The 26522-nt window shown below is 47.7% G+C and overlaps 2 protein-coding genes across 6 annotated transcripts in view; one reads left to right on the top strand and one right to left on the bottom strand.

Moving 5' to 3' along the window:
• The window catches only part of LOC113249762 (zinc finger protein 324A-like), a 46420-nt gene that overhangs the window by 3084 nt on the left and 16814 nt on the right, over positions 1–26522 (top strand). The window lies entirely within an intron of this gene.
• LOC113248033 (zinc finger protein 304-like) lies at positions 9594–15804 on the bottom strand. Of its 2 annotated transcripts, none has more exons than XM_048223536.2 (3): positions 15472–15804; positions 13261–13387; positions 9594–12014 (listed from the first exon to the last, which is right to left on the bottom strand). In XM_048223536.2, exons 1-3 carry the CDS (start codon positions 15508–15510, stop codon positions 10405–10407), a joined length of 1776 nt encoding a protein of 591 aa, XP_048079493.1. In that variant the 5' UTR covers positions 15511–15804; the 3' UTR covers positions 9594–10404. The 2 variants fall into 2 exon arrangements, with proteins under 2 accessions (XP_048079493.1, XP_057169881.1); XM_057313898.1 differs by lacking the exon at positions 15472–15804 and adding an exon at positions 15163–15461.

Genomic DNA, 26522 nt, shown 5'->3' with positions numbered 1-26522 from the left:
AATATTTAACCCGTTTCACACAATCCCCATTGGAGAAAGGCATAATGAGTATAGCTGATGTTGGAAAGCCTTCTCTCACAGATTTCATCCGGTTTTGCAGCAAGTTACTGCATTGGGAGTATAGTGAGTGGGAGAGCAAAAAGCTGCAGCTCCTGCCGTGTTCTGCATAATAATAACACTGGAGAAAGTTCCTGTGTGTATAGCCAGCATGGGAGAACTGTTGGCCACAGCTCCTGCCCTGCAAACACCAACAACTTCACTAGAAAAAAGCCATTTGAGAGCGGTGAGTGTAGTAAAGTTTCAGCTGCCCTATTCTTTTTTTTTTTAATGTTTTATTTTAAATAATCAACCTATTTTAAAAACTTCATTCAATATAAAAGAATTGATACTTGGGAAAGACCCTACACGAGTAGCCTTCAGCCACAAGTTGGACCTTGTATAGAAGAACCTCACCTGGGGAAATACTCCATGACTGCCCTGTGTGTGGGGAAGCCTATAGGGGCCGCATTGTACTTTGTGACCACTTGTCACACTGCTGGGTGCTGTGAAAAAAGCCCTTCTGTGTTTGATGGTCACCTCCTATTGCTCAGCATAAGCAGTCCCTGTTCCCTGCTTGCCTTACCCTGGAGGGATAGTGGCAGCCCAGCACCCATTGAAGTGGTATCATGGTGCTCACCCCTGACTGAGTTTGGCATGGACGTGACTCCTGCTCTAAGCAAGGGGCCTTATGGGGTAGTTTCTGGCTTCTGGGTAAGTTTCCCATCGTTTATGGACCTTGTGAAATCTGCCTTTGACATCCATGATGACTTCATTGAGTTTCTTCAGGTACTCCTAACAGTTTTTATGCATTCCTCTGGTCACCCAGTTCTGGAACCGTGACCTCAGACTTCTCTGGACCATTTGATAATGAATATATCACCAGTTAATTCGCCTTTGATATTAGAGTCTTGTTTAGCAGGAGTGCATTGAGAACATGACAGAGGTGTTCTTAGATTGGTCATCAGGGCCCCTGTAGCACCTCACAGAGGGCACAGCAGCAAGGCATGGTGCATCCGTGTCCAGATGTGACTCAGTTTGCATTTGTAACCCATGTGCCCTGGCAAAAAATTGAAGCCTGTCCGTTCGGAAGCTTCGGACCTGGAGTTCACTTAGAAAAGGCAGTGGTTGGTCTGGAAGAAGCAAGGGGTTGGTCTGTGTTTCAGGGAGTGTCTTTCCCACCTCAGCAGTGTTGAAAGGAAGCACCCTGAAGGCCAGATCCTAGTAATATGTCACCCACTCATGTTTGTATCAGAAGGAAATGAGTACTGTTAATGGGTAAAGAAAACAGGAGTGTGAGGAAATAGGACATGGGGGAGCCTGGCACACCGTTTTGATGTCTGGGCCCTTGCAAGATGAAGGGTTGGAGATGGTCTTAAGGATCTTTATATGTCCCAGAGCTGTACTCCTAACCAATGCTTTATGCATTCCTGTCATGCTTAGTGGGCCGGATACTTTTGGTTATCACCATGTGGTCAGGAACTCCAGGACTGTGAGAAAGCCCATAGTCCTGTTTGTTAAGTGGCTTTATTGAAGTGTAATTTACATATTATAAAATACACCCATTATAAGTGCATAATTAATGACTTTTAGTAAATTTATGGAGTTGTACAACATTATCTTACCCCATTCCTATTGCCTCAGAATATTCCTTTGGACACTTTTATAGCCAAAACCCACTCCCATCCCTGGCGTCTGGCAACCACTAATCTATGTTATGTCTCTATACTTTTGGCTTTTCTGGGTATTTCGTATCAATGGAATCATATAATATGTGGCTCTTGTGTCTTATCACTTAGAATAATGTTCTTGAGGTTATTTGTGTTATTTGTATATATCAGTATTTTATTCCATTTTATTGCTGAATAATATTCCTTTGTATGGATATACCGCAGTTTATTTATCAGTCATTAATTGGTAGATTTTGAATTGTTTCCAGTTCTTGGCTATTATAAATAATGCTAGTAGGCACATTTGCTTACAAATCTTCGTGTAGACATAGGTTTTCGTTTTGCTTCAGTAGATTCTGTGGGAGCCAACGGCAGGCTGCCCCAAGATGGGCTGTTTTGGCATTAAGATTATTTTGACTTAAAAGTAACCGATTTTGATTACTTCAAAGTAATGAAAAGTACCTGGGTGGCTCAGTCAGTTAAGGCATCTGACTCTTAGCTCAGGTCTTTTTTTTTTTTTTTTAAGATTTTATTTATTTATGTGACAGAGAGACAGCCAGCGAGAGAGGGAACACAGCAGGGGGAGTGGGAGAGGAAGAAGCAGGCTCATAGCGGAGTAGCCCGATGTGGGACTCGATCCCGGTACGCCGGGATCACGCCCTGAGCCGAAGGCAGCCGCTTTAACGACTGCGCTACCCAGGCGCCCCTTAGCTCAGGTCTTGAGGCAATTGCGTTCTGCACTATGTATAGAGCCTACTTTAAAAAAAAAAAAAAAAAAAAAAGTAATCAAAACCCTGGGTGGTTCAGTCGGTTGAGTGGTTGAGTGTCTGCCTTAGGCCCAGGTCATGGCCCCGGGGTCCTGGGATCGAGCCCTGATTCAGGGTCCCTGCTCAGCGGGGAGCCTCCTTCTCCCTCCCCTCCCTGCTCCTGTTCTCTCTCAAATAAATAAATAAAATATTCCAAAAAAAACCAAAAACAACCAGCAGATGCTGGAAAAGCTCTCTGCCTTTCCCCGCAACTGCCTAATTTACATTGGAAAGGAGAGCCTGTAATAGGAATAGAGCTATTAACAGAGACGCCCCTTTACTTAAGGAATTTATCTGCACAATAGAGCAACCTTGTGTTTCCAAGCCTCTCCTTTCACCTTCTTGCTGGTGGGCTTTCTCCTCTTCGTATCCTTGTCCTCTACCCATAGCTCCTGTAAGCTTCATGTTGCCTCACCGTCTTTGGAATTTCATGTCTGTTGATTCCCGTATGTATACGCATTAAATTTGATTTTCTCCTGTTAATCTGTATCATGTCAATTTGATTCTAACTCCAGTTAGAAGGACCATAGGGCAGAGTAAGGGCTTCCTGCCTGACAAATCCTAGGAGTGGAAGTGCTGAGTCATATGTTAAATTCCTGTTTCTCCCTTTACTGCCAAACTGTTTTCCAAAGTGTCCGTACCATTTTATATTCCCTCCAGCTCTGTAGGACTGTTCCGTTTTCTCCACCTTCCTGCCAAGACTTGGTGTTGCCATCTGTTTTTTCCTAATGAATAATGATGTCAGGGATCTTTTCATGTGCTTTTTAACGATCTGTTTATCTTCTTTGATAAAATCTCTACTCAGATCGTTTGTTCATTTTTACTTGGGTTGTCTTCTGATCATTGAGTTGTACAAATTCTTTGTATATTCTGTATTAAGATTCCATATATATATACAGGTATTTATTTCCTCTTGGTCTGTGGCTTGTTTTAATTTTCTTAATGACATCTTTTGAAGAGCAATATTTTACTTTTTCTTTAATGTAAGCTCTAAGACGAACAGGGGGCTTGAACTCAACCCTGAGATCCAGGAGTCTCTTGCTCTACCAGCTGAGTCAGCCAGGTGCCCCTTGAAGAGCAATATTTTACATTTTGATGAAGTCTATGTAGAGGCTGCTTTTAGGCAAACAGGCCTAAGCAACGGAGTGTAGAAAGAGCCCACAGTGCCCCCCTGGCTTAATACAGACAGGCCCATCAGGCGACCCACCTCAAAATATGGATAGGCCCAGGGGGCCTGGGTGGCTCAGTTGGTTGAGCATCCAGCTCTTGATTTTGGCTCAGGTCATGATCTCAGGGTCGTGGGATTGAACCCTGTGTGGGGGCTCTGCACTCAGGGGGAGTCTGCTCAGGATTCTCTCCCTTTCCCTCACCCTCTGCCCTCCCCTCGCTCACATGTGCACATGTGCCTTCTCTCTCTCTCTCTCAAATAAATAAATAAATAAATAAATAAATAAATAAATAAATAAATCTTGAAAAAAAAGGAAAAAAATATCCATAGGCCCTAACTGGCCAAGGGGCTACTTACACTAGGCACAGTTACCAAAAAGGAGAATTCCGTATGTCACCAATCTCCTTATCTTCCCCCTTCAAAAACAGCTCCACCCACCGCGTGGTTACTGACAGCCTCTCCTCCGCTGACCTGCCCGCTGCTCCCTTTTGGTATAACCAGTAAACTTCTATCTCCTTTGTTCTGCCTCAGGTGAAACCTCCCGTACCATCGATTTCCACCTGATCTTTGCCCCATATTTGGGGTTCCCTATTCGATTGAGAGACACCCCATTTAGACACCACAGTCTAATTTATTAGTTTTTCCATTTATATATCGTCTCCTGGTTTCATATCTAAAAAATTATTTCCCTACCCCAAAGTAAACATTTTTCTCCTGTTTTTCATCTATCAGGTTTATAGTTTTAGCTCTAATATTTCCATTTATGATCCATCCCATGGCCACTTTTATGTGTAGTGTTAGGTAGGGGTCTAAATTCATCTTTTTGCATGTAGATATCTAATTTTCCAAGAACTATTTGCTGAAAAGGCCATCTTTCTACATTGTACCTTTATTGAAAATCAGTTGAGTAAAGTTATTTTGGTACTCTCAAGTCTGTTCTCCGGATCTGTATGTCTGTTCTTATGCCAGTGCCACACTGTCTTGATTATTGTAGCTTTATAGAAACTTTTGAAATCAGGTAAGGTAAATCCAACTTTGTTCCTCGTCAAAATTATTTTGGCTGTTGTATGTCTTTTGTGTATCAGTGTGAATTTAGGATCAGTTTGTTAGTTTCTACTGAAAATGTCAGCTGTGATTTTGATAGGGATTGCATGGAATCTGTATATCAATTTAGAGAACACTGTCATCTTAAAGCATTGAATCACCTAAACCATGAACATGGAATATTTCTCACCAGTTTCTCTTAGCACTGTGTTAAAGCTTTCAGAGTACTTTCAGAGTATTGCTCTTTTGTTAAACTTATTGCTGCTTCATCCTTTTTCAGGCTACTATGAATCGAATTGCTTCATTAATTTCATTTGATGATTTGTATGGGAAACTGAGCAGCTCTGTTTTGTTGTTTGTTGCATCTGTATATACTGCATATATTTGCATATATACATATATATTTTTAGATGGGGGAGAAGAGGACAGGGGCATAGAAGGAGAGGGAGAGAGAAAATCTCAAACAGACTCCATGCTGGGCGTGGAGCCCCAACGCAGGGCTTGATCCCACGACTCTGAGATTATGACCTGAGCCAAAATCAAGAGTCAGACGCTTAACCAACTAAGCCATGCAGGTGCCCCTACATGTATATTTTCATATATACTTTTTAATGGATTCCTTGGGATTTTCTACACACAGATCATGTCATCTGCAAATAAAGACACTTTAACTTCAGGAACACCTGGGCGGCTCAGTCAGTTAAGCATCTTCCTCGGGCTAAGGTCATGATCCCAGGGTCCTGGGATTGAGTCCCACATTGGGCTCCTTGCTGAGTGGGGAGCCTGCTTCTCCCTCTGCCTGCCACTGCCCCTGCTTGTATACTGTCTCTCTGACAAATAGATAAAATCTTTTTTAAAAAAGGCACTGTAACGTCTTCCTTTCTAGTGTATATCCTTTTTTTCTTTTTAAGATTTTATTTATTTATTTGAGAGAGAAAGAGCACAAGTGGGGGACAGGAGGGGTCGAGGGAGAAGGAGAAGCAGACTCCCTGCCGAGCAGGGAGCCCGACATGGGGCTCGATCCCAGGACCCTGAGATCATGACCCGAGCCGAAGACTGATGCTTAACCAGCGGAGCCACGCAGGCGCCCCTCCAATGTATATCCTAATTTGCGTTTCTATCCCATGCCCTCCTGGGAGAGGCTGAAAGATTCTATGCTCTCCATCTTTTAACTCAGATACCAAGAGCTCACCTGGGGAAGGGAGAAATGGGCCTAAAAACCTTACAGTGATGCAGAAGATGCTGCTGATGTCTTGTTCTGGAGGAGGTTTCATAGCACACCCCCTACAACGACAGGAAGCTCTTTTCCTGGGTTAAAAAGACATGCCCTCTAGACACGAGATCCTGCTAGGCAGGTTACCTCCTGTGTTCATATAAGAACGAGGTGGGCATATTAAGTGATAATCACTGGGTATGAGGAAATAGGGAGTGGAGACCGGCAACCTGGAGTGACTGTGCTGTCTGCGGGGAGCCATGATTGCTTTGATGACTGAGTCTGTGTAGGGTGATAGTGTCCAGAGTTTCTCAGGACCTGCAGACCTTCATATCTGCCACAGCCATACAGATCATCAATTAAATACAGGGAAAACTGAATCACAGAGACTTTGTAGCTTGTCCAAGAGCACACAGGTCATTAGTAGCTGGTACATAAACGTACAGCGTGTAGCTCCAGAGTCTGTGCTCTTACCCACCTCACTATCTCTAGAACACCTGTAGGAGTGTTGTGAACTTTAAATAAAAGAACACATTTTAGGGGCCCCTGGCGCGCTCTGTAGAGCATGTGACTCTTGATCTCGAGGTTTTAAGTTTGAACTCCAGGTTCGGTGTGGAGATTACTGAAAAATAAAATCTTTAAAAAAATAATAACATGTTTTACATAGAAGGCATGTGCTTCTTTGCCATTCATATATCTTCTTTCGTGAAGTGAGTATTCAAGTCACTTTTGCCCATTTTTAAAAATTGGGTTGTCTTATTAGGTTGTTTGAATTCTTCATATATTCTAGATTCAGATCCTTCGTCAGAATTTGTTTTGCAGACAGTTTTTGCAGTCTGTGGCTTACATTTTCATTTTGTTGACGTGACTATTGAAGCCTCTTAATCTTTTTTTTTTAAGTTTTTATTTATTTAAGTAATCTCTACACCCAACGTGGGGCTTGAACTCACAACCCTGAAATCAAGAGTTGTGTGCTTTTCCAACTAAGTCAGCCAGGTGCCCCCTGACATGACTATTGAAAAGCAAAAATTAAAAATTTTGATCAAGTCCAGTTGATTTATTATTTTTTTCTTGTCATGCTTTTTGTTATAGTTAAGAAATCCACCCAATCCAGGGTCACTGTGCTTTATTCTGGAAGTTTTATTGTTACAAGTTTTATGCTTATGTCTATGATGAATTTTGAGTTAACTTTTGCATGACTTGAGGTGAGCCTAGAGGTTTGTTGTTACATGTGGCTACTCAGTTGTTCCAGCACTATTGGTTGAGAAGTTTATCTTTTTCGCTGTTGAATTGCCTTGGCCTATTTTGGTACATGGAACCCAAAAGTCCACTTGGCATCTGGCTTCAGGCATTAAGTGGATCTGGGGCTCAAATGATCAGGAAGGGCTGCTTCTGACCATCATCAACACTGCCTTCCTCTGTGGCTGGTTCACAGGACAGTCTTCCTGTAGAGTCAAGATGAACATTAGATGCTCAGAGCCACAAGGGCTTTGTTTTAGATGTTCCAGCATATGCACATGCACAGCCACACACACACACACACACACACACACACACACACACACACACAGCAGGCCAGCTGCCTTCAACGGAGCCCTGATGGGGAGAGCAGAAGTCAGGTTCACGTCAGGACCATTTCACCACATTGGGCATTCAGGATAAAAGGGATTGAGTTCTGATGACGTCTGCCCTACTTTGCTTGCACGCCTGAGCTCCACGTGGATCAGCTGGCCTTTTTAACTCTAATCCCAAGCTGCCCTTCCGTGTTGGTACGAGGCAGTTGTTACACCCAGGAGGGAGAGCCTGAGCAGGCCAAGGATCCCTGAATACATCGTCAAGCTGGGAGGACTTGAGCTTCACGAAATAAATTGGTACTGTGGAGAGACCAAACACTCAGAACCAACAGGCCTTTGTTTGCTATGTTCTGGCACCACCAGGGAAATACTGAGGTTCTAATAAGTTGGCCGGTGTGTGCAGATCCCTGGTGAGTAGAGAAGGCAGATAAAAGACTTCATTCATGCACTGGGAGCAGTGTTTTAAGGTCTGACCATAGCTGGTCACATGGGTACAAGGAGTTGAGCTCTTGATGATCCATGATCCCTTTTCTTGGAAGCCTGATATCCCAAGGTTCCAATGGGAATTTGGTTCTGACTCCAAGCCTCCCACATTAATGGAAGGCAGTTATAATCCCCAGAAGGTCCGGGGGATGCCATGATACCTTGGGATGCGGCGAGCACTTAGGCAGACCTGCCACATGCTTGGCTGACCGCAAGCCTGGGTCATGCCATCTCTCACATGGTCAGCTTCAGGGAACTGGGGGTCCTGAGTGGAATAGCAACAGCAGTGCCACCTCCCCTGCCACATGCTGTGCGGTTAACACTGTGCCCAAAGCCTTCGTGTCTGGGGAACCCTGGGCACCTGACAGCCTGGTTTGCTTATTTTCTGACAGTTGCAAGTGTTGGACCAGGAACACATGTGTAGCCCATATATATAGGTAGCATATATACCTATAAACTTTGTATAGAAGTTTTCAACATTTATAAAATCAAAAGGCTTCACATAAACATATGGATCTCTCACTCTTGGAAAACCAGGAAATGGGGGCAACCATATGTTGATTACATCATCTCTGATCCCTGTACCCAGGGATAGCCTTGCCTCAGTGGCAGCAAAAAACAGCAGGTGATGAAGGCCATGGACACCACACTGACCTGGAATATTGGCTGAGCTACAGAAGTCCTGGACTACAGTCCCAGGGTTCCTGCCTGTGCATTGATGGCCTTGAAGTGACCAGCACAGGGAGACTACGAGAGTCCACACCACCATTAGATTATTCACTCTAGCAGTGAGCAGCATACTGCTGGTTACGCCCATTGTAAAGGGTCATTGTACCCGTCGTGCTGGAGGACAAGATGAGAGTATGCGGGACTTTCTAAGAGCTGCAGAACTGAGTCTCTCCTATGGCCAAAGTCAGTGTCAGCAGACTTGGCAAATGCTCTATATCAGGTTTTGTTTTGTTTTGTTTTCTAGTTTTTTGTTTCAAAGACTATTGTCTATTCATTTTTTGTGGTATAAATTCTACCATGGCTGATTGAAAGCCATCCATGTGATTGTTACTGAATATAGAATTGAGCACAATTCTTGTGAGTGGGTATGATGTGGCTCAAGCATAGCATCTCCTCTGTTTGCCAGTCTCCCTGACTCCCTCACCGCAAAACCAGTGTTTCTGTACCCACTTATGGTTCTACCTGGCCCTTGCAGATCTTACATCCAGTGGTAACCTGCCTATTGATTTTGGACATCAGGGGCCTTACTCATGGACAAGTCCCAGGAGACACTGGCCCCTCAACTCTACTGGGGAACGTGGGACATTCCCAGGAACAAAGAACCCAACCCAGGAAGGACTAGAGATTGCCATATGGACCCAATGTCCAAAGCTCTGGGCCTATCAGGTTGTCGTGGCATCCAGAACACAAGATTTAACCCAGAGACTTTCAGCCTGTCCCAGAAGACTGTGGGCCTAGACTGCAAGCTCTTCTGTTCCATCCTGCTGTTGAAGTTGAGGTCTCCGACTGAGGCCTTTCTCCCTCTTTGTCCTGTTAGAGCCCAATTCTGTTCTCCATCTCCCCCCGCAAACAGTGAATGGAGATTAAAGATGGGTTCAACAGTAAGGCCTTTATTATCACACACTCTGTAGACAGAAGGGTTGGGTGATTTGGAGACTGGACAAATCCATTGCAGGCACCATCTGTAGACAGCAATACCCACAGGGGCGCATGGGTGGCTCAGTTGTTAAGCGTCTGCCTTCAGCTCAGGTCATGATCCCAGGGTCCTGGGATCAAGCCCCGCATTGGGCTCCCCGGGAGCCTGCTTCTTCCTCTCCCTCTGCCTGCTGCTCCCCCTCCCCTACTTGTGCTTGCTCTCTCTGTCAAATAAATAAATAAAATCTTAAGAACAAAGCGAAACAAAAAAACCAAAACCCACAAAAGAGGGAAACTACTTCTGCAAGTCCCCAGACTCCAGTCAGATCCTCCTGGAGAGAAAGAGGTCAGGGCTATGCCTGAACCACTGGGGACAGGGCAGAGATGGTAAATGAGGCCACGCCAAAGAGCTCCCATCACTCATGTCTCCTTCCAGGGAATGAGAGAGCACAAAATCAGCCTTCCCTGAGTATGCTGAGATGACAGGCTGTGGGGGGACCTACCAGCTAGTAGAAGTGAGATGGCATCTGGCAGTGACAGAATCTGGCAAAGCATCTGGACAGATTAGAAAGTGTGATGTAGCTCCTGAAAGCTTCCCAGGTATCTGGCAATCTCCTGGTAGGGGTGTTAGGATATTTTTCAACTTTTGGCTTATGGCTTCTTCACAAAGGTTCCTTTCACAGAAGTTTTCTCAGGAGTGAACTCTTTTAAGGTGAACAAGGAAAGTGCCCCAGTTAGTTAGTGGTTTTCCACATTTGCCACACTCCTAAGGCCTTTCTTTGGTATGACCCTTCCGGTGCTGAGTGAGGCTGGCGCTCTGGCTGAAGGCTTTCCTATGTCCACTGCGCTCAGATGGCTCTTTTCCAGTATGACCTTTCTGGTGCTTAGAGAGGTTTGAGCTGTAGCGGAAAGCTTTTCCACACTTGTTACACTCATAAGGCTTTTCTCCCGTGTGAACTCTCTGGTGCTGACTGAGGATGGAGCTTTCACTGAAGGCTTTCCCACACTGGCTGCACTCATAAGGCCTTATTCCAGTGTGAACTTTCCGGTGTTTAACAAGGTTCGAGCTATAGCTGAAGGCTTTTCCACATTCACTGCACTCATAAGGCCTTTCTCTGGTGTGAACCTTCTGGTGCTGAATGAGCGCAGAGCTTTGACTAAAGGCTTTTCCACATTCTGAGCACTCATAAGGCTTTTCTCCAGTATGAATTCGCTGATGTGGAACAAGGTTGGAGGGGCAACTGAAGGCTTTCCCACACTGGTTGCACTTATAAGGCCTTTCTCCTGTATGACTCCTTTGATGCAGAGTAAGTTTGGAGGTTTGCCGGAAGGCTTTTCCACATTCGCTGCACGCAAAAGGCCTTTCTGTGTTGTGAACTTTCTGATGCCGAACAAGATGAGAGCTGTTAATGAAGGCTTTCCCACATTCGTTGCACTCATAAGGCCTTTCCCCAGTGTGTATTTTCTGGTGTTCGGCAAAATTGGCGACACAGCTGAAGACTCTCCGGCACCGTCTGCACTCGTAAGGCCTTTCTGTGTTGTGAACTTTCTGATGCCGAACAACATGGAAGCTGCGAGTGAAGGCCTTCCCACACTGGCCACACTCAAAAGGCCGTTCTCCAGTGTGAACTCTCTGGTGCTGAACAAGTGAGTGTTTCCGGGTGAAGGCTTTCCCACATTCACTGCAACTGTGATGCATTTTTCCAGAATGAACTTTCTGATGTGTCCTCAGTTTAAAAAGGTGGCTGAAGGCCTTCCCACATTCCTGACACACATGGGATGTTTCCCCAGTGTGATTTTTTTGGTGTTGAACAACGGTGGAGTTCTCTTTAGGGACATTTGCCCCTGTTGGGCATTGGAAGGGTCTCTCTCTGGAGTGAGCTAGCAGGTGGTCCAGGAGCATGAAGGCCTTTAGAAAGGCTTTCCCACAGTCGCTGCACTTGAAGGGCTTCTGTGTGGCGTGGACTCTGTGCTGCTGGAGGCCGGAGTGGGGCTGGAAGGCCTCCTTGTGCTTGGTGCCCCTGTGTGGCTTCCCCATGCTGTGGGTGGCCTGATGCTGCAGGAGGTCGTGGCTGTCCAGCACATCCTCAGCATGTTCAATGCTTGTGGAGAGTTCACTGTGCTCCTGCTGGTGCTGGTGAGCGTTTGTACCAAGCCGGAGGCCTCTTCCACATGCCTCACACTCGTATGGTTTCTGCCTAAGGTGTATTCCCTGATGCTTAGCCAGGTGTAGTATGTCTTTCAGAACCAGGCCACACATGTCACAGGTGTCGGCCTTCTGGGTGGAAGGACATACCTTAGGGGTCCTTAAATGGAGCGCTCCTTCTACAGAAACACTCTGTTCAAGAGGGGCTTCCTCCACTGCACACCAACAACCTGAAAGCAGAGAAATACTGGTGAAGTGTATATAGGCTTTGCTGGGAGGGGGCAGCCCCTTCACAGATGTGGATCTGACAAATTTAGGAGTGAATCTGTAGGATCAAGTCAGGGTGAGGTAGAGCTTGTGGTGCAATACTCGTCCCAGGAAAGCCACCAAAGGTGAAGATTCAACACGTAAGAACACAAGTGTAGGGTTCCGGCTGGGAAGAGAGGCAGGAACTGCAACACTTCAGCTTTCAGCAGGACCCAAAACAGGCAAGCCCCAGATCTCTGATAGGAGCAGGGGACACAACGGTGTGTGCTTGAGCCCAGGAAAATCCAGCTGCAGCCTGGCATCTGGTGCTTAAAGCCTATATGAGGATATGTGTGCATCCCCTAATACACTGACTGTGGGCTAATGTGGGACATCCCCTGTAAAGGGAGGGGTAGAGGCAATGAAGAAGACACAGAGATCAGAGCAGTGTCCAGGGACAAACGAGAAATGGCAAGAATGTGGTGTCTAGAATGAGGAAGGAAATTGGAGTAAGGTACGGCTACTGGCCCCAGCAGCAAACACTAGTGGATACAGGGCACATGCCCAGTACAGTGGTAACCCAGCCCCAGTGTCACCTCTGTTCCAGCTCCCACTCATGAGAGCCAGACCCCCTCCCATCCTCTTGTGCAGTATATGGAGATATGTCCACCCTCTCAGGCTCCCAGGGTTCTTTGTCCTGTTCCAGGTGAGCAACCGCACAGGGCCTGAAAGTTTTAAGTTCTAGGAACAAGACAGGGTGGGTGAGTGGCTGGCCCAGCCAAGGGCAGCCTACCCTGTGGCAGACCAGAGGGAGCTCACTGGGAAGCAAACTCAGTGTTACAAAATAAGTCTCCGAGGAGCATCTCACAGGAAGGGCCCAGTGGCCGCCACGAGTAATGACCAGGTCAGTGTCAACAGTCTGTGACATCGCCAGGCTCCTGGAAATGTCTGATATAAAAAGGGGAAGAACCTGGGCATGAAGGTGCCACTGATCTAGACGAACTCAGGCAGCCAGACTGAGACCCCGAGTCCTGAGCCCTTCCCCAGAAAGGGAAGAAGATATTGGGGCTCCTCAGGGAACGAAGCAGGCTGTGCCTGTGCCCCAGCTCTGCGCACACAGCTCAGAGGAGGAAGCAATACCCATGCTCAGCTCTAGGAAGACACAGCTGTTCCTGGAGAAGAGGAAGGACAGAGAACAGAACAGGAAGCTGGGGGGTGGGAGGGCCTTACCCAGTGAGGCCACAAGCGCCAGGTTCTCCAGCATCACATTATGGTACAGGTGCCTCTGAGTCTCATCAAGGAGCTCCCACTCCTCGCGGGAGAAGTACACGGCCACGTCCTCAAAGGTCCCCCAGTCCTGTCACGATGAGGACAGCTAAGTCAGCCACACCAAAGGGCAGCAAAAAAAAAAAAAAAAAAAAAATACACAGATGAACCCATCCAGACCTAGGCCCGTGACTCTACTTGCTGACACCTTTCTGGTGGATAGTCTCTGACCCTCAGGTCACCCCTGCCAACACACTCCTAGGTCACCCTTCTCCCTAAGCTCCAATGCTGTGGGTGCCATTGTCTCCTTGTGTCCCACTGATCACTGTGTCCTCCTTCACACAGCAGGGAGGTGGGCAGATAGTTGCCACAAGCTCTGGGCCTCGTTGTGGGGCCTCACTGCCTCCTAGCAGGCAAATCCCCTGGCTTCCCAGATCCTGCCTCCCAGAGCAACCAAATTTGGGCTCATCTCACATAGGTCCCCAGTACCAGGACTCCATCAATTCATACTCCCTGTGCATGTGCACATCCATCTTTGTACCACACATCTTCAGACCCCAGCACCATCACATGGCCTGTTCTTCCTCCCAGCAGTCCTACATACCACTGTGCAAATGGTGTCCAGAATGTGGCTGACTTGGTGAGGTCAGCCAGGATCCCATCCTGACCCAGATTTCCAAAAGTCCCAACTTTCAGAGGTGGCACCCAGCCTTCTTTCAGTTTCTCTAACTGGTCCTATTCCTACCTTTAACCCTTAGCCATCCAGACTAGGCCACAAAGACTTCTGGGACCTCCAAGTCTCTCTGCCTTCACTCATGCTGTCCCCTCACCAGTCTCAGTATTCTTCTTTCCTCCTGATGCACATTCAAAGCCCAGCCCCACGACCTCCCACCCCAGGCCTGGGACACTTGCAGCTGACTGCCACTGAGCTAATCTCCCATCCTGACTGAAACCCTCAGGCCCCACAGAGGGTGGCCAAGAAATGTTGGTGAACCCATACAGAGGTGCATAAACGGGAGCCACAATTCCACTGTCATGCTACTTGCATCTCTAATATGCCCCAGCCTCTGTCCCGGGGTCTTGGTTACTTTTTGGGCCCTCCTCTCACACACACCTTCTCTCGTGGCTGCTCCTCCCTCCATCTGACTTTGTGACACCCACCAACCCTGCCCAATACCCAGCCCAGCCACCCAGTCCTCAGCTGCCCCTGTAGGACATCCTTCACCATAAGCTAAAGATGCCCCCTCTCAAATCTGAGCCAGAGCTCCACCTCAGCTCATAGGCTGACTACTGCTGACTGGATGTCTCTAAGCTGAATTCCTCAGCATAACGTAGACATTCATGTCCAGCTGCCCATTCAGTACCTCCACCTGGAAGTCTTTAGGACATCTCAGCCTCGACAGGGTCAAAATCTGCCTCCTGATCTTCCCTGAAACGCCCCACCCAGCACCCTATTTCATTTGATGCACTTCAACTCCACCTTCTAGTAACTGAAGCCAAAATCCATGGAGATAGCCCAGGCTCCTCCACTTCTCTGCATATCATAAAATCTGGCTGGCTTAAAATCCAGATCCAACATCCAAACACTTCTCCCAACTCCAGTCACCACTCAGGCCAAGACACCATCACCCACCATATTTACTAAAAGAGCATCCTTACGGGCCTCCCTTTCTGCCCCCTCAACCTCACCCCCTACCCAACCCTACCTCTCTCTTCCACTCTGCAGCCAAAGGGAGCCTGTGAACACCTGAGTCAGATCACCTTTCTCCTCTACTCCAAACCTCCCATGGCTCCCACCACCCTCAGCCCAAGCTCCCCAGGCTGCCATTCCAGGCCTGACTTGTGCCCACCGGACACAAGGGAGACCTGTAGTTCCCTGAATACTCCCAGCTCAGCCTCAGCTCTCAGCATTTGCACATCCCGGTCCCAATGCCTGAAACTGCTTTCCATGTCTTGTCCCACTGGATTCCAGAATTGTGAAACTTCCCACAGAACCTCTGGCCAGGACTCAGGACCTCAGGCTTGGGGTGATCCTAGGGTACCAGCAGCAAAGGAAGAGAAGTGAAGGCGGAGGAAAAGAGTCCAGGGACTCCCCACTCCCCTCTACCGTGGGCCCCGGACCATGTGCATGGGGGTCCGGTGAGTGAGGGCGGCGGGCGCCCTCCACTCACTCACCCGCGCCGGGTCCACCAGCGCCGCCGCCGCCGCCGCCATCGGACCCGGGCAGGCCCTGAGTGCTCAGCCGATCCCCACACCTGCACTGGGCCAGGTGCCCGCCCGCCGCCCGTCGCAATGGGGGCCTCAGTCAGAGGGGGCGGAGGAAGAGGACACCCCCGTTACAGGAGATCACGGCTGGCACGAAGCGCGGCAGTTGATCTCATCCTCCTCACTGTCCTCCCCGGCTGGGTCCCAAGGAAGCGCCTGGAAAGCGGCCCCGACCCAGAGCTCAGGCCCCCAAGGACGCTGTATAACGACCTGTCAAGAGCAAAATGAACGTCCACAAGGGAGACGGCGGAAGTCCCGGGAGCCGCAGGAAATAGCCGTTTCGCTGTGTTGTGATTGGCTCACAGGTCGCCGTTAGCCTCCTTGGCCTTCTGGTCGATGTAGTTTCTGCCCCGCATTGGCCTGGCGAGGGGCGCCTGCTAGTTCTCCTAGGCAACGCCCAAGTGGCACCGCAAGGGGTACTGGGGAATGGAGCCCGAGATTAAGGATGGCAAAGGTGTGTTTTTAGCTTCCTCTTAAAGGGGCCACTCCAGATTTCCTCCCTCAAGAGAGGCAGGTGACCTGCATTCTGGAGTAGAGGGACCAGCCCTGAGGGGGCCCCTGGGGAACAGCTGCACTTGCGCATTTTCCCCCATCAGAAACTCTGGGGTGAGCCTCAACATTCTGTGCCTTGACAATGCCTCTTGGGGATGCTGAGGCTCACCCAGAATCAGCTCTAAATCAAAATCCAGAGATGAAATTTGATCAATAGCTACAACTTTCCTCGTGAGAAGTGGCATGAAAAGTGTTTAGGTACACAGTGCTGTGAAACTGAGTAAACGGGAACCTCACGAAAATGGAGTGAAAATGGAGTGAAAGGGGGAGCTCTCACTTGGAGTCAAGAATTACCAACAGAAGAATCTTCAACAGGAAAAGATGTCCATTGCATCCGCTACAAGAAATGAATGGGCCCTACAGCTGAGCCAATGAGAAACCATTATCACCCTGATCTCTTCTCCAATGGGCTTTCCTTTGAAACAGCCCCTTCTAACTTCCTCCTTTATCTCCATAAAATAACATTCTTCTTTTAGACTTGCCTGCAGTTTTGCTGTAGCTTGCATGTCCAGAATTGTAATTCTCTGCTATTCCCAAATAAACCCATTTTTGCTGGTAAAGGAACTGTTTTATTTTTAAGGTTAACACTACTAAATAAATAAGAGAGCTGTTGTTATTGTTACCATCATCATCATTATCCCAAGGCTCTCACAGCACTGCCAGGGGAGGGCAAATTGGAAACACCTCTCTAGAGAATCATTGTTGACATCTATCAAAATATAAAATGCACTCATCGATCCTTGACTTAGCAAGTAGCCATATAGGCAATGTTCAAATTTTATAAAAGTATATTCTTGTACTGTGGTAGGCAGAATATAATGACCCCAGAGATATCCAGGTCTTAATCTACAGAATGTGTAAATATGTTATATTACATGGCAAGGTGGAATTTAAATGGTAGATGGAATTAAGTTGATAATCATCTGACCTTGAGATGTGGTGATTATTCTGGATTATCTCAGGTGGCAGGTGGGTGGACAATGTAATAGCAAAGGTCCTTAAAAGTGGAACAGGGAGGGGACACCTGGGTGACTCAGCCAGTTAAGCATCTGCCTCTTGGTTTCAGCTCAAGTCATGATCCTGGGGTCATGCGATCGAGCCCCGCAATGAGCTCTGCACTCAGGGTGCAGTCTGCTCAAGATTCTCCCTCTCCCTCCCCTTGTGTCCCTCTACCCTTCTCCCTGCTTGCACGAGTGCACTCTCCCACTCACAAATAAATAAATTAAAATATTTAAAAAACAGTGGAACAGGGAGGCAGTGGAGATTGAGAGAGTTAAGATGAAGCATTTTTTTTTAAAGATTTTATTTATTTGACATAGAGACAGCCAGCGAGAGAGGGAACACAAGCAGGGGGAGTGGGAGAGGAAGAAGCAGGCTCCCAGCGGAGGAGCCTGATGCGGGGCTCGATCCCAGAACGCTGGGATCACGCCCTGAGCCGAAGGCAGACGCTTAACGACTGCGCTACCCAGGCGCCCCAAGATGAAGCATCTTTCTATGCCTGGCCAGAAAACACCAGATCCCTGTAGGCAGGCTCAACACTGTAAAACCTACAGTGAGAATGACAGGGTATAGATCATAGGGAATGGAGAGACCAGAACCCAGCAGGCGGGGTCACTGCCTTAAGGCAGCAATGCCTTTGGACCACAGCAGCACAGAGTGTCACCCCCTGCCCTCCTACTGTGTCCTCAGAAGCACATGTTGCTATTATCACTGAGAACCCTATGCCTCTGACTGCTGGCAGTGACTCATTTCTATTTCCTGCCTCCCCAGCCATACCCCTAGTTTTAAGGTGATGGAATTAACCTGCCCTTTATTGTCACACAGTCCAGAGCAGTCTGAGGTAAGAAAGGCAGTGGTTCTTAAACATTATAGGTGCCATGTGCAGACCTAACCACATCCATGAAGCTGGGCAGGTTTCCCTGAGCTGCCGGTAGACACACTGCAGGTCCCCTTGGCCACAGCAGGTCAGTTCCTGGTCACTACACACTTAGGGCCCCATGGCTTCTCCCTGTCAGAGTAGGGGTCCTGCTGAAGGGTCCTATCTGTCAGGAGGACTTACCTCCATCATCTGCAGGGAAAGGGCATCTCCATGAGTGGGCATTGCAGGCTGGGATCAGAAGAAGCCACCCATGCACTTTCAGCAGCATTTCTTTCCACCCTGATGCTTCCAGTACTGGTGGAGGCTCAAGCTGAACTAGGAGCCTCTCCCCATGTCACCCATGTCATGGCTTCTATCCAGGGTGCTTCCCTGGTGTGTAGGCAGGTGTCTTTGAAAACGTGTGCATGCGTGTCACTGACGTAGGCTTTCCAGCTTTCAGAGCTGCCTGGTGGTCCTAGCCTGTGTCCCCAGTGGTACAGATAAACTCTGCTCAGATAGCACCCCCTCCTCTACTCCATGCCTCATGATGACCTTGGCATGGGTTGGGTGCTTCTTCACAAGTGTGTGTCTGGCACACCTGGAAATAATTCCATGGGCTCCAGGGCAGGGCAAAGAGACTGATATTTGGGTGAGAAGGGAGCCCAGCCAGGCCACAGCACAGGGGTGCCTGCCCAGGGACTCATCCACAGGGTAGGTGCATGCAAAGGAGAGGCAGCTTCTCCCACTAGCCTGTCTGCAAATGGGATTCTCTCAGGCCTCAGTGCTAGTGACAGGAGTGCCAAACTGGGTGGAAAGCTGGTAGCACCAGGGCTCCAAATCCCCAGAGGGGACAAGTGCCCACCCACCTCTAAAATCCTGAATTTCAGGATATGTGAGCCACACAGGGAATGTGCTAGTTTCCTATTACTGCTGTAACAAATTGCCATAAACCAACCGAGTGGCTTAAAACAACACAAATTTACTCTTCCAATTCTAGAGGCTGGAAGTGTGAATTACCTGGGCTAAAATCAAGGTGTTACCATAGCTGGTTTCTTCTGAGGCTCTAGGAGAGAATCTGTTGATTACCTTTTCCAGCTCGTTGAGGAAGCATGCATTCCTTGGCTCTTGACTTCCTTCCTCACATCACTCCAACCTCTTGCTTCTGTTGCTGCATCTCCTACTTTCTCTTTTGACTTTCTTTTTCCACAAAAATGTGTTTTTTCACTGACATGTAATTTTCAGATAGCAGAGGAACCTACAACAGTTTTTTCTAAGAGGGAAAGTAATTTCAGAATATAATTATTACTACTCTTTTTTTAAAAATTGTGATTAAATATATATAACATAATATGTCATTTTAACCATTTTTAAGTGTACAATCCCATGACATTGATTACATTCGTAATATTGTAAAACCATCACCACTACCTAGTTCCAAGAGTTTTCCATCACCCAAACAGCAACTGTATACCATTAAACAATAACTCCCCATTCCCCCCTGCCCTGGCCCCTGGTAACTTCTAAACTTCTTTCTACCCCTATGAATTTGGCTGTTCTAGTGATTTCATTTAACTACTCTTGTCCTTTTGTATCTGGATTATATCACTTAGCATAATGTTTTCAAGGTTCATCCTTGTTGTAACACTTACCAGTACTTCATTCTTTGTGATAGGGGAAAATTATCCCCTTGTATGCACATGACCCATTTTGTCAGTTCATCTGCTCATGGACTCTTGGGTTGCTTCCACCTTTTTAGCTATTTTGATTAATGAGCAGTGAACACGGGCATACAAGTATCTCTTTGCGTCCCTGTTTTCAAATCTCTGGGTAGGTACCTAGGAGTGAAACTGCTGGGTGATATGGTAATTCTATCTTTAACTTTCTGAGAAAGTGGCAAACTATTTTTCATTCCATTTTACATTCCATCCACCAGCATATGAGGTTCCCATTTTTCCACATTCTAACCATTCTTTTTCTTTTCTTTATGATAGCAATCCTAGTAGGTTTGAAATCGTATCTCATGCTTTGATTTGCATTCCTTTAATGACTAATGAGTTGAGCATCTTTTCATGTGCTTATTGGCCACGTGAATATCTTGTTTAGAGAAATGTCCGTTGAAGTCCTTTGTCCATTTTTTAATTGGGTTGTTTGTCTTTTTGTTATTAAGTTCTTTATGTATTCTGGATAGTAAGCCTTATCAGATATATGATTTGCAAATATTTTCTCCCATTCTGTTTGTTGGTTTTTCACTGTGTTTGTAATGAATACCTTTGATGTACAAACATTTTAAATTTTGACGAAGTCCGATTTATCTTTTTAAAAATTTATTTTAATTTTTTTAGAGGGGGAGGGACAGAGGGAGAGGGAGAGAGAAAATCTTAAGCAGGCTCTACGCCCAGTGTGGAGCCCGACACAGGGCTCCATCTTACAACCCTGAGATCATGACCTATGCCAAAATCAAGAGTCAGACACTTAATCAACTGAGCCACTCAGTTGCCCCCAATTTACCTATTTTTAAAATTTTGTTACTTAGGCTTTTGGTGTCACAAATCCAAGGTCATTTCAAAGGTCATTGAGATTTATCCTTATGTTTTCTTCTAAGAATTTTATGGTTTTAGGCTTATATTTATGTTGATTCATTTTGAATTAATTTTTGTATATGGTGTGAGTTAGGGGTACAACTTCATTCTTTTGCATGAGGATATCCAGTTTTCTCAGCACCATCTTTTGACATTGAATGGCATTCACACCCTTGTAAAAAATCAATTAGCCATAGTTGTATAGGTTTATTTCTGGACTTTCAGGTCTATTCCACTGGTATATATGTTTTTCCTTATGCCACTACCACACTGTTTCGATTACTACAACTTTGTAGTACGTTTTGGAATCAGAAAGTGCGAGTGCTCCAACTTTGTTCTTTTTCAGGTTTGTTTTGGCTGTTTGGGGCCCTTTGCAGTTTCATATGAATTTGAGGATCAGCTTTTTCATTTCTGCAAAAGAAGGCTGTTGGAATTTTGATGGGGATTGCATTGAATCTGTAGTTTTGGATAGCACTAACACTTTAACAACATTAAGTCTTCCTGTCCATTAACATGGCATGACTTTCCACTTACGTAGGTATTTTTAATTTCTCTCAATAATGTTTTCTAGTTTTCAGTGTACACGTATTTCACCTCTTTGCTTCAGTGTATTCTTATAGCTATTTTATTCTTTTAGATGCTATTGTAAATATAGGTTTCTTAATTTCCTTTTCAGATTATACATTGCTGGTATATAGGAACACACAGATTTTTATGTGTTGATCCTGCAACTTTGCTAAATTTATTAGCTCCAGTAGCTTTCTTATGTATTCTTTGGGGTTTTCACATCATCTGTGTATGGAGATAGTTTTACTTCCTCCTTTTATTTCTGTTTCTTACCGGATTTCTCTGGCAGGAACTTCCAGTACATCATCAAATAGCAGTGATGAACGTGAGCATCCTTGTCTCATTCCTGATCTTAGTGGGCAAGTAAGCTTTCTATCTTTCACCATTAGGTTAGCTGCAGATTTTTCACAGATGCCCTTTATCATGTTGTAGAAATTTCCTTATATTGCTAGTTCTCTGAGAGTTTTTGTCATGAAAAGGTGTTGGATTTCCTTTGACCTTCTTGCTTTTCTCTTATAAGAATGCTTACGATTCCGGGGCGCCTGGGTGGCATAGCGGTTAAGCGTCTGCCTTCGGCTCAGGGCGTGATCCTGGCGTTGCGGGATCGAGCCCCACATCAGGCTCTTCCGCTATGAGCCTGCTTCTTCCTCTCCCACTCCCCCTGCTTGTGTTCCCTCTCTCGCTGGCTGTCTCTGTCGAATAAATAAATTAAAAAAATAAAATCTTAAAAAAAAAAAAGAATGCTTACGATTCCATTTACAGCCCACCTGAATAGTCCAGGATAATATCCCCATTCTAAGATCCTTAACCTAATCACATCTGTGACATCTTTTTTTTTTTTCTGGTAACCTCTCTCTTGCCATATACAGTAACATACTCACAGGTTCAGGGATTTAGGTGTGAGCATCTTGGGAAGGGGGGAGGCATGATTATGCTGACCAAGAAGGAGAAGCTGAATTGAAGGACCTGAAAGCAACAGTGGGAAAGTAGAATGGGTCAGATGTGGTGCTTGGCTTGAGGAGGGTGGGAGACAACTAATGCTCAGGAGTCATATGAGAGGTAGTCTGGGTCTAGAAGATGGTGGGGGTCCCTGGGTAGCTCAGTTGGTTGAGTATCTGCCTGCAGCTTGGGTCATGATAGAGCCCTGGGTTGGGCTCCCAGCTCAGTGGGGAGCCTGCTTCTGCCTGCCACTCTGCCTACTTGTGTGCACACTCTCTCTCTCTTCCTCTGTCAAATAAATAAATAAAATCTTTTTAAAAAATAGAAGATGGTAGGAATGAGATACAGCTACTGGACTTAGAGGCACTGGTCAAGCACCAGCCTAACCCAGCCCAAAGTCATTCCCAACCCAGCTCACACTCTGTACGGCTGCAGGAAACTGCCATGGTGGAGTCATATCAACCCAGGTGAGCAGCTAGGGCTCCTTGCAGTGTTCCAGCTGGATGACCACATAGGAGTCCAGTAACCCTAATGGAGTTCCACAGCAGGTCACAGGGCGAGCATGACACATGTGACTGGAAATAAAATGGAACCTCACAAGATAAATCATCCAAGAAAAGTTTTGCAAAAATAACATCATAGGTCCAAAAAGCGATGACCATAAAAGCATGGAGCGCTTGGCAAGGAACAGCCTCTGGAAGCTCCTACTGGAGTCAGGGGAGTAAAACCCAGATGCAGAAGGGCCTTGGTCCCAATGGGCTCAATAGGCGGACCCACTGGACAGAGTGAAAGACATTTACCAACAATATCATGGTCAGTAAGTGAAACCTGGTGCCCAGCCCCAAGTCCAAAAACACCCCCACAGGGAACCCAAGAATGTCCTCAGAGTCATATCATGGAACAGGCCTCTCTGGCCTCTCAAGGGCCCCTACGCCTCCTAAGAGAAGCCACAGCAATGTCATCAAAGGTCACCAAGCCCTGCAACAAGCAGGTGGGCAGTTGACTATGGTGTAAGTTATGGGTGTGTGATCCAGGCCTCTAGTGCCTGTCTTAACAGCCACTTCCCTGATACTGCCCCTGGAACCTCTCCCCAATACACTTGATGAATTCCCCCAGGGCTCCACATCTGAGACACACTAGGGCACTGACCCCATGCTGGGCCCCCTATGCTGGCCCTAATAGGTTTCGGACAGTCCTTCTATCACATCCTTGGGCCTTGCCTCATCTGTTCCAATGTTTCCCCCCTCCCCAGGCTTCTTAGAGATCCCTCTGCACATAGCAGCCAGAGGGACTGTGTGCAAAAGGCAACTGGTATCTGCAAATCTATGTGAAGCCAAGCCTCCTTCCAACTGCATCTGTGATAGTTATCCTTAATCTCCATTCTGGGCCCAACTTCACCTAGCTCTCCAGTCCTAACCTCAGTGTCCCTTCTCTCCCTCCAGTGGTTGTCTGTAACCAAGACCCTTAGACCCTACTTCCTAAATCTGGTTCCCAGGCCTTACCCTGGTCCAAGCCCTCAGCCCATCACTCCTTGGGCACTATCAGCCAGACCTTTTTCAAGAACACCAAATCTCTGAGCCTTGCCCATGTCACCTTTCCACTCAGATGTCTCCAGGCAACTCCTGCTCTTCCTTTGGGACCTGCTCCTCTTTCCCCTTTCCCATTTCTATGGAAGGCAGTTCCATTCTTTCAACTGCTCAGGCTAAAAACATCCTTCTGTACCTCTCATCACTTTCTCACCCCTCTTTGATCCATCAGCAAATCCAGCTGGCTCTGCCCGCGGAAGAGATCCAGAATCTGACTACTTCTCCTACATCTTTTGCCACCACCACCCTAGTCCAGGCTGCCACCATCGCTTGCCTCCATGATTGCAGTTGCCTCCTTCCTCTGTCCACACCCACCTACACCTTCATCTGGTCCCCCATCACTTCTCCATTTGGAAACTAAAGGTATACTGCTCAAATTAGATCAGGTCCCTCCTCTATTCACAGATCTTCTCAGCTCACGGGGCCCTCAGAATAAAGGCCTAGCGTGAAACCTCCCCGGAGCTTTCTGGTCCCACAAGAAGTAAAGTACTTCAAGTTTCCCTAATGCCTTCCTCTCTGGATGGCCTCCAAGCCTTCGCACATGGAGGTCCCTCTGCCTGGAACAACTTCCATGCTTCATTCCAAGGCCGCTAAAAATGGGGTGCGTGCACCCTGGAGGGAAAAAGATGACCCCAGGCCGGACACCCTCAGTTTCGATTTTAGGACACTGGGGCTTGGAATCTCGTCAGGCGGGAGCTTGGGAGACCTTCCCTTACCCATGCCAAGTCCACCAGTGCTGCCTCGGACGGGGACCCGGCGCAATGGACCCAGCCTGGCCTAGGTGCCAGGTCCTTTCTGACAACGCCGCTGACGAGTCTCAGAGGCGCCTTAGGTCAGGCTACTCGCCGGACCCCCAATTCCCGACATTCCTCGCGGTGCCACTTGGTCTTTGGCCTGGTGACACGGAACCGCGGTCCCTGCCCAAGTAGGCTTTACGGTGTGAACTACACTACCCAGAGGACGCTGCGCTACGCAGGGCATATCCGTGCGTACCGCACCGGGCAAGGGCGGAACTTCTGGCATCTCGCGGAGGTTTTCTTTCGACGGGCGGTGCGCCTGTTCAGAGGCCCGGGTACCTGCGTTGGGGCCTCGTTCGGGAAACTATAGGGCGTCCGCATCCCGGGCTTGAGGTGCTCGAAGTGTGGACGGTGGGGACGGCTCCTTTCTAGACCTTTGCGCCTGCGGGCGGGACCTACGAGCTATCATCCCCACCTCCTCGAGCCTCGGTTTTCTAGGAAAGAGAATGGACGGCCCTGGGCATGTCCGCCAGGACTTCCGCAAGAGCCCGTCGAACGTGGTGACCTTCCCAGAAGAGACACCTTGGGCGTGTTTCCACCATACTGAGCCGGAGACCGAGGCTCGGAGGGGCTGGCTGCCGTTGCCCAGGCTTCACCAGCCGTGGTGGAACTGAGGGCGGAGGAGGTGTTTTTCCAGTGGTCTATTCCTAACGGGTGCGCGCGCGGTATCTCGCTCCTCCGTCCCTAGCGGGTTACCATGGGAACAGTGGCACTACCCGAAGTCTTTGGAGAGTGAGGGGTCCTGCTTACAGAAGCTGGGCAGTACCCCTAACCTCAAGGTCCTGGAGCTCCAACGTTAGTGGATGCGTGAGTGTGCCGTGGGATCCCTGCCGTTTCCATTTCTTTGTCCGGAATCATGGGAGTCACTCTCATTTTGTGCCTTTGTGTCCCAGATGACTGGTCAGTATGCTGCCCCCAAAGGGGGAGGGGCCTGAAAGGGTTTTTCACCTTCGTAGACAGAGACGTGCAAAGGCTTGTTTGTGAGCTTGAGCCGGGAGCCATCCGGGAACCCCAAAATCTTTCTTACATCTTGGGAGGAAAGAGAACCTGGTAGGAGAATTCAGGCTGCAGCTTAGGCTCTCTTTAGGGAGACTGAGCGCTGGCCCTTTATTCTTACTCTGCCATTAACTGGTTTCTTTGGCTGGTGTGTGAACAGACTGAGGGGCAAGGGCAAAAACAGGGTGGCCAGAGAGGAGGCTTCAGCAATAGTCCAGGCACGTAATGATGCCCTAGACCAGGGAGGTAGCCCTGGGTAAGACTTGGAAGATGGTGGTCCCAAGGGGGACGGATTGTGAGAGCATGTGACAGGGAAAGGGAGGTTCAGCGCACTACTGAGGCTCCGCAGTGGGACTGCAGGCCTTGTAGGGATGCTGCTACAGAATAATGGTCCAATCTACTGCAAGTGCAGGGATCAGGATGTGTTAGCCACAATGATAGTGGAACTAGTGGGACCTGAAGGACTGTCCTATGGTGGAACAGGTAGGACACACCTGGTAAGGGGTTAAGACAAGCAAAGGCAGAGGTGTAAGAGGGCCAGGGGTATTTGGGAATCTAGGTGTTTGTAGCTGACAGAAGGAGCAGAGGACAGTGACAGGTGAGTAAGGCCTTGAACAAAGGGCCAGGAGCAGCCACTAGCCCTGAGTGTCATTGGAGGTTTTGTCGCAAGACCAGCTGGGAATCGGATCCTTGCTATTATTTCCAGGGTCACTAGCTGCCACATGCAGAGTGGCCTGGGGAGAGTTGAGAGGGCTGATCCAAGGACATAGCAGAAAGAAGAGGGCCTAGAGGTGTGAGAAAGGAGCTGTCACAAACTGATGAGTCTGTCATGAGTCAGGCAGAACAGTGGGAACAAGGGCTTGGTGCTGGGGTCCTAGGGGAAAGTTTGAACCTGGCTATTTTTGTCATAGGTCACACTATGGGAGAATGTCCAGGGAACCACCTGGAAGTAGGGCATACACAGATTGGATGATATCCATTTCCCTTCCTATTTTATGATGCAATGGCTGCAATGCAGTGGCCAGTGGGTCTTGGGAGAAGGAGAAGACCCTGATGTTGGTAGACTAGCGTCCCCTCTGAAATGAAG

Source organism: Ursus arctos, unplaced genomic scaffold (genome assembly GCF_023065955.2).
Source record: "Ursus arctos isolate Adak ecotype North America unplaced genomic scaffold, UrsArc2.0 scaffold_19, whole genome shotgun sequence".
In the NCBI taxonomy this organism is placed as follows: domain Eukaryota; kingdom Metazoa; phylum Chordata; class Mammalia; order Carnivora; family Ursidae; genus Ursus; species Ursus arctos.
The sequence above is the reverse complement of the archived record's forward strand: the minus strand, read 5'-3'. Positions and strand labels throughout refer to the sequence as shown.

Excerpts from the sequence above, each read along its gene's own strand:
- LOC113248033 (XM_057313898.1), bottom strand. The coding sequence starts at position 15,246 with ATGGAAAGCAGTTTCAGGCATTGGGACCGGGATGTGCAAATGCTGAGA. Across the intron at positions 13,388-15,162 it reads GAGTATTCAGGGAACTACAG|GACTGGGGGACCTTTGAGGA; the intron begins GTCTCCCTTGTG and ends TCATCGTGACAG. Across the intron at positions 12,015-13,260 it reads GGCGCTTGTGGCCTCACTGG|GTTGTTGGTGTGCAGTGGAG; the intron begins GTAAGGCCCTCC and ends CTCTGCTTTCAG.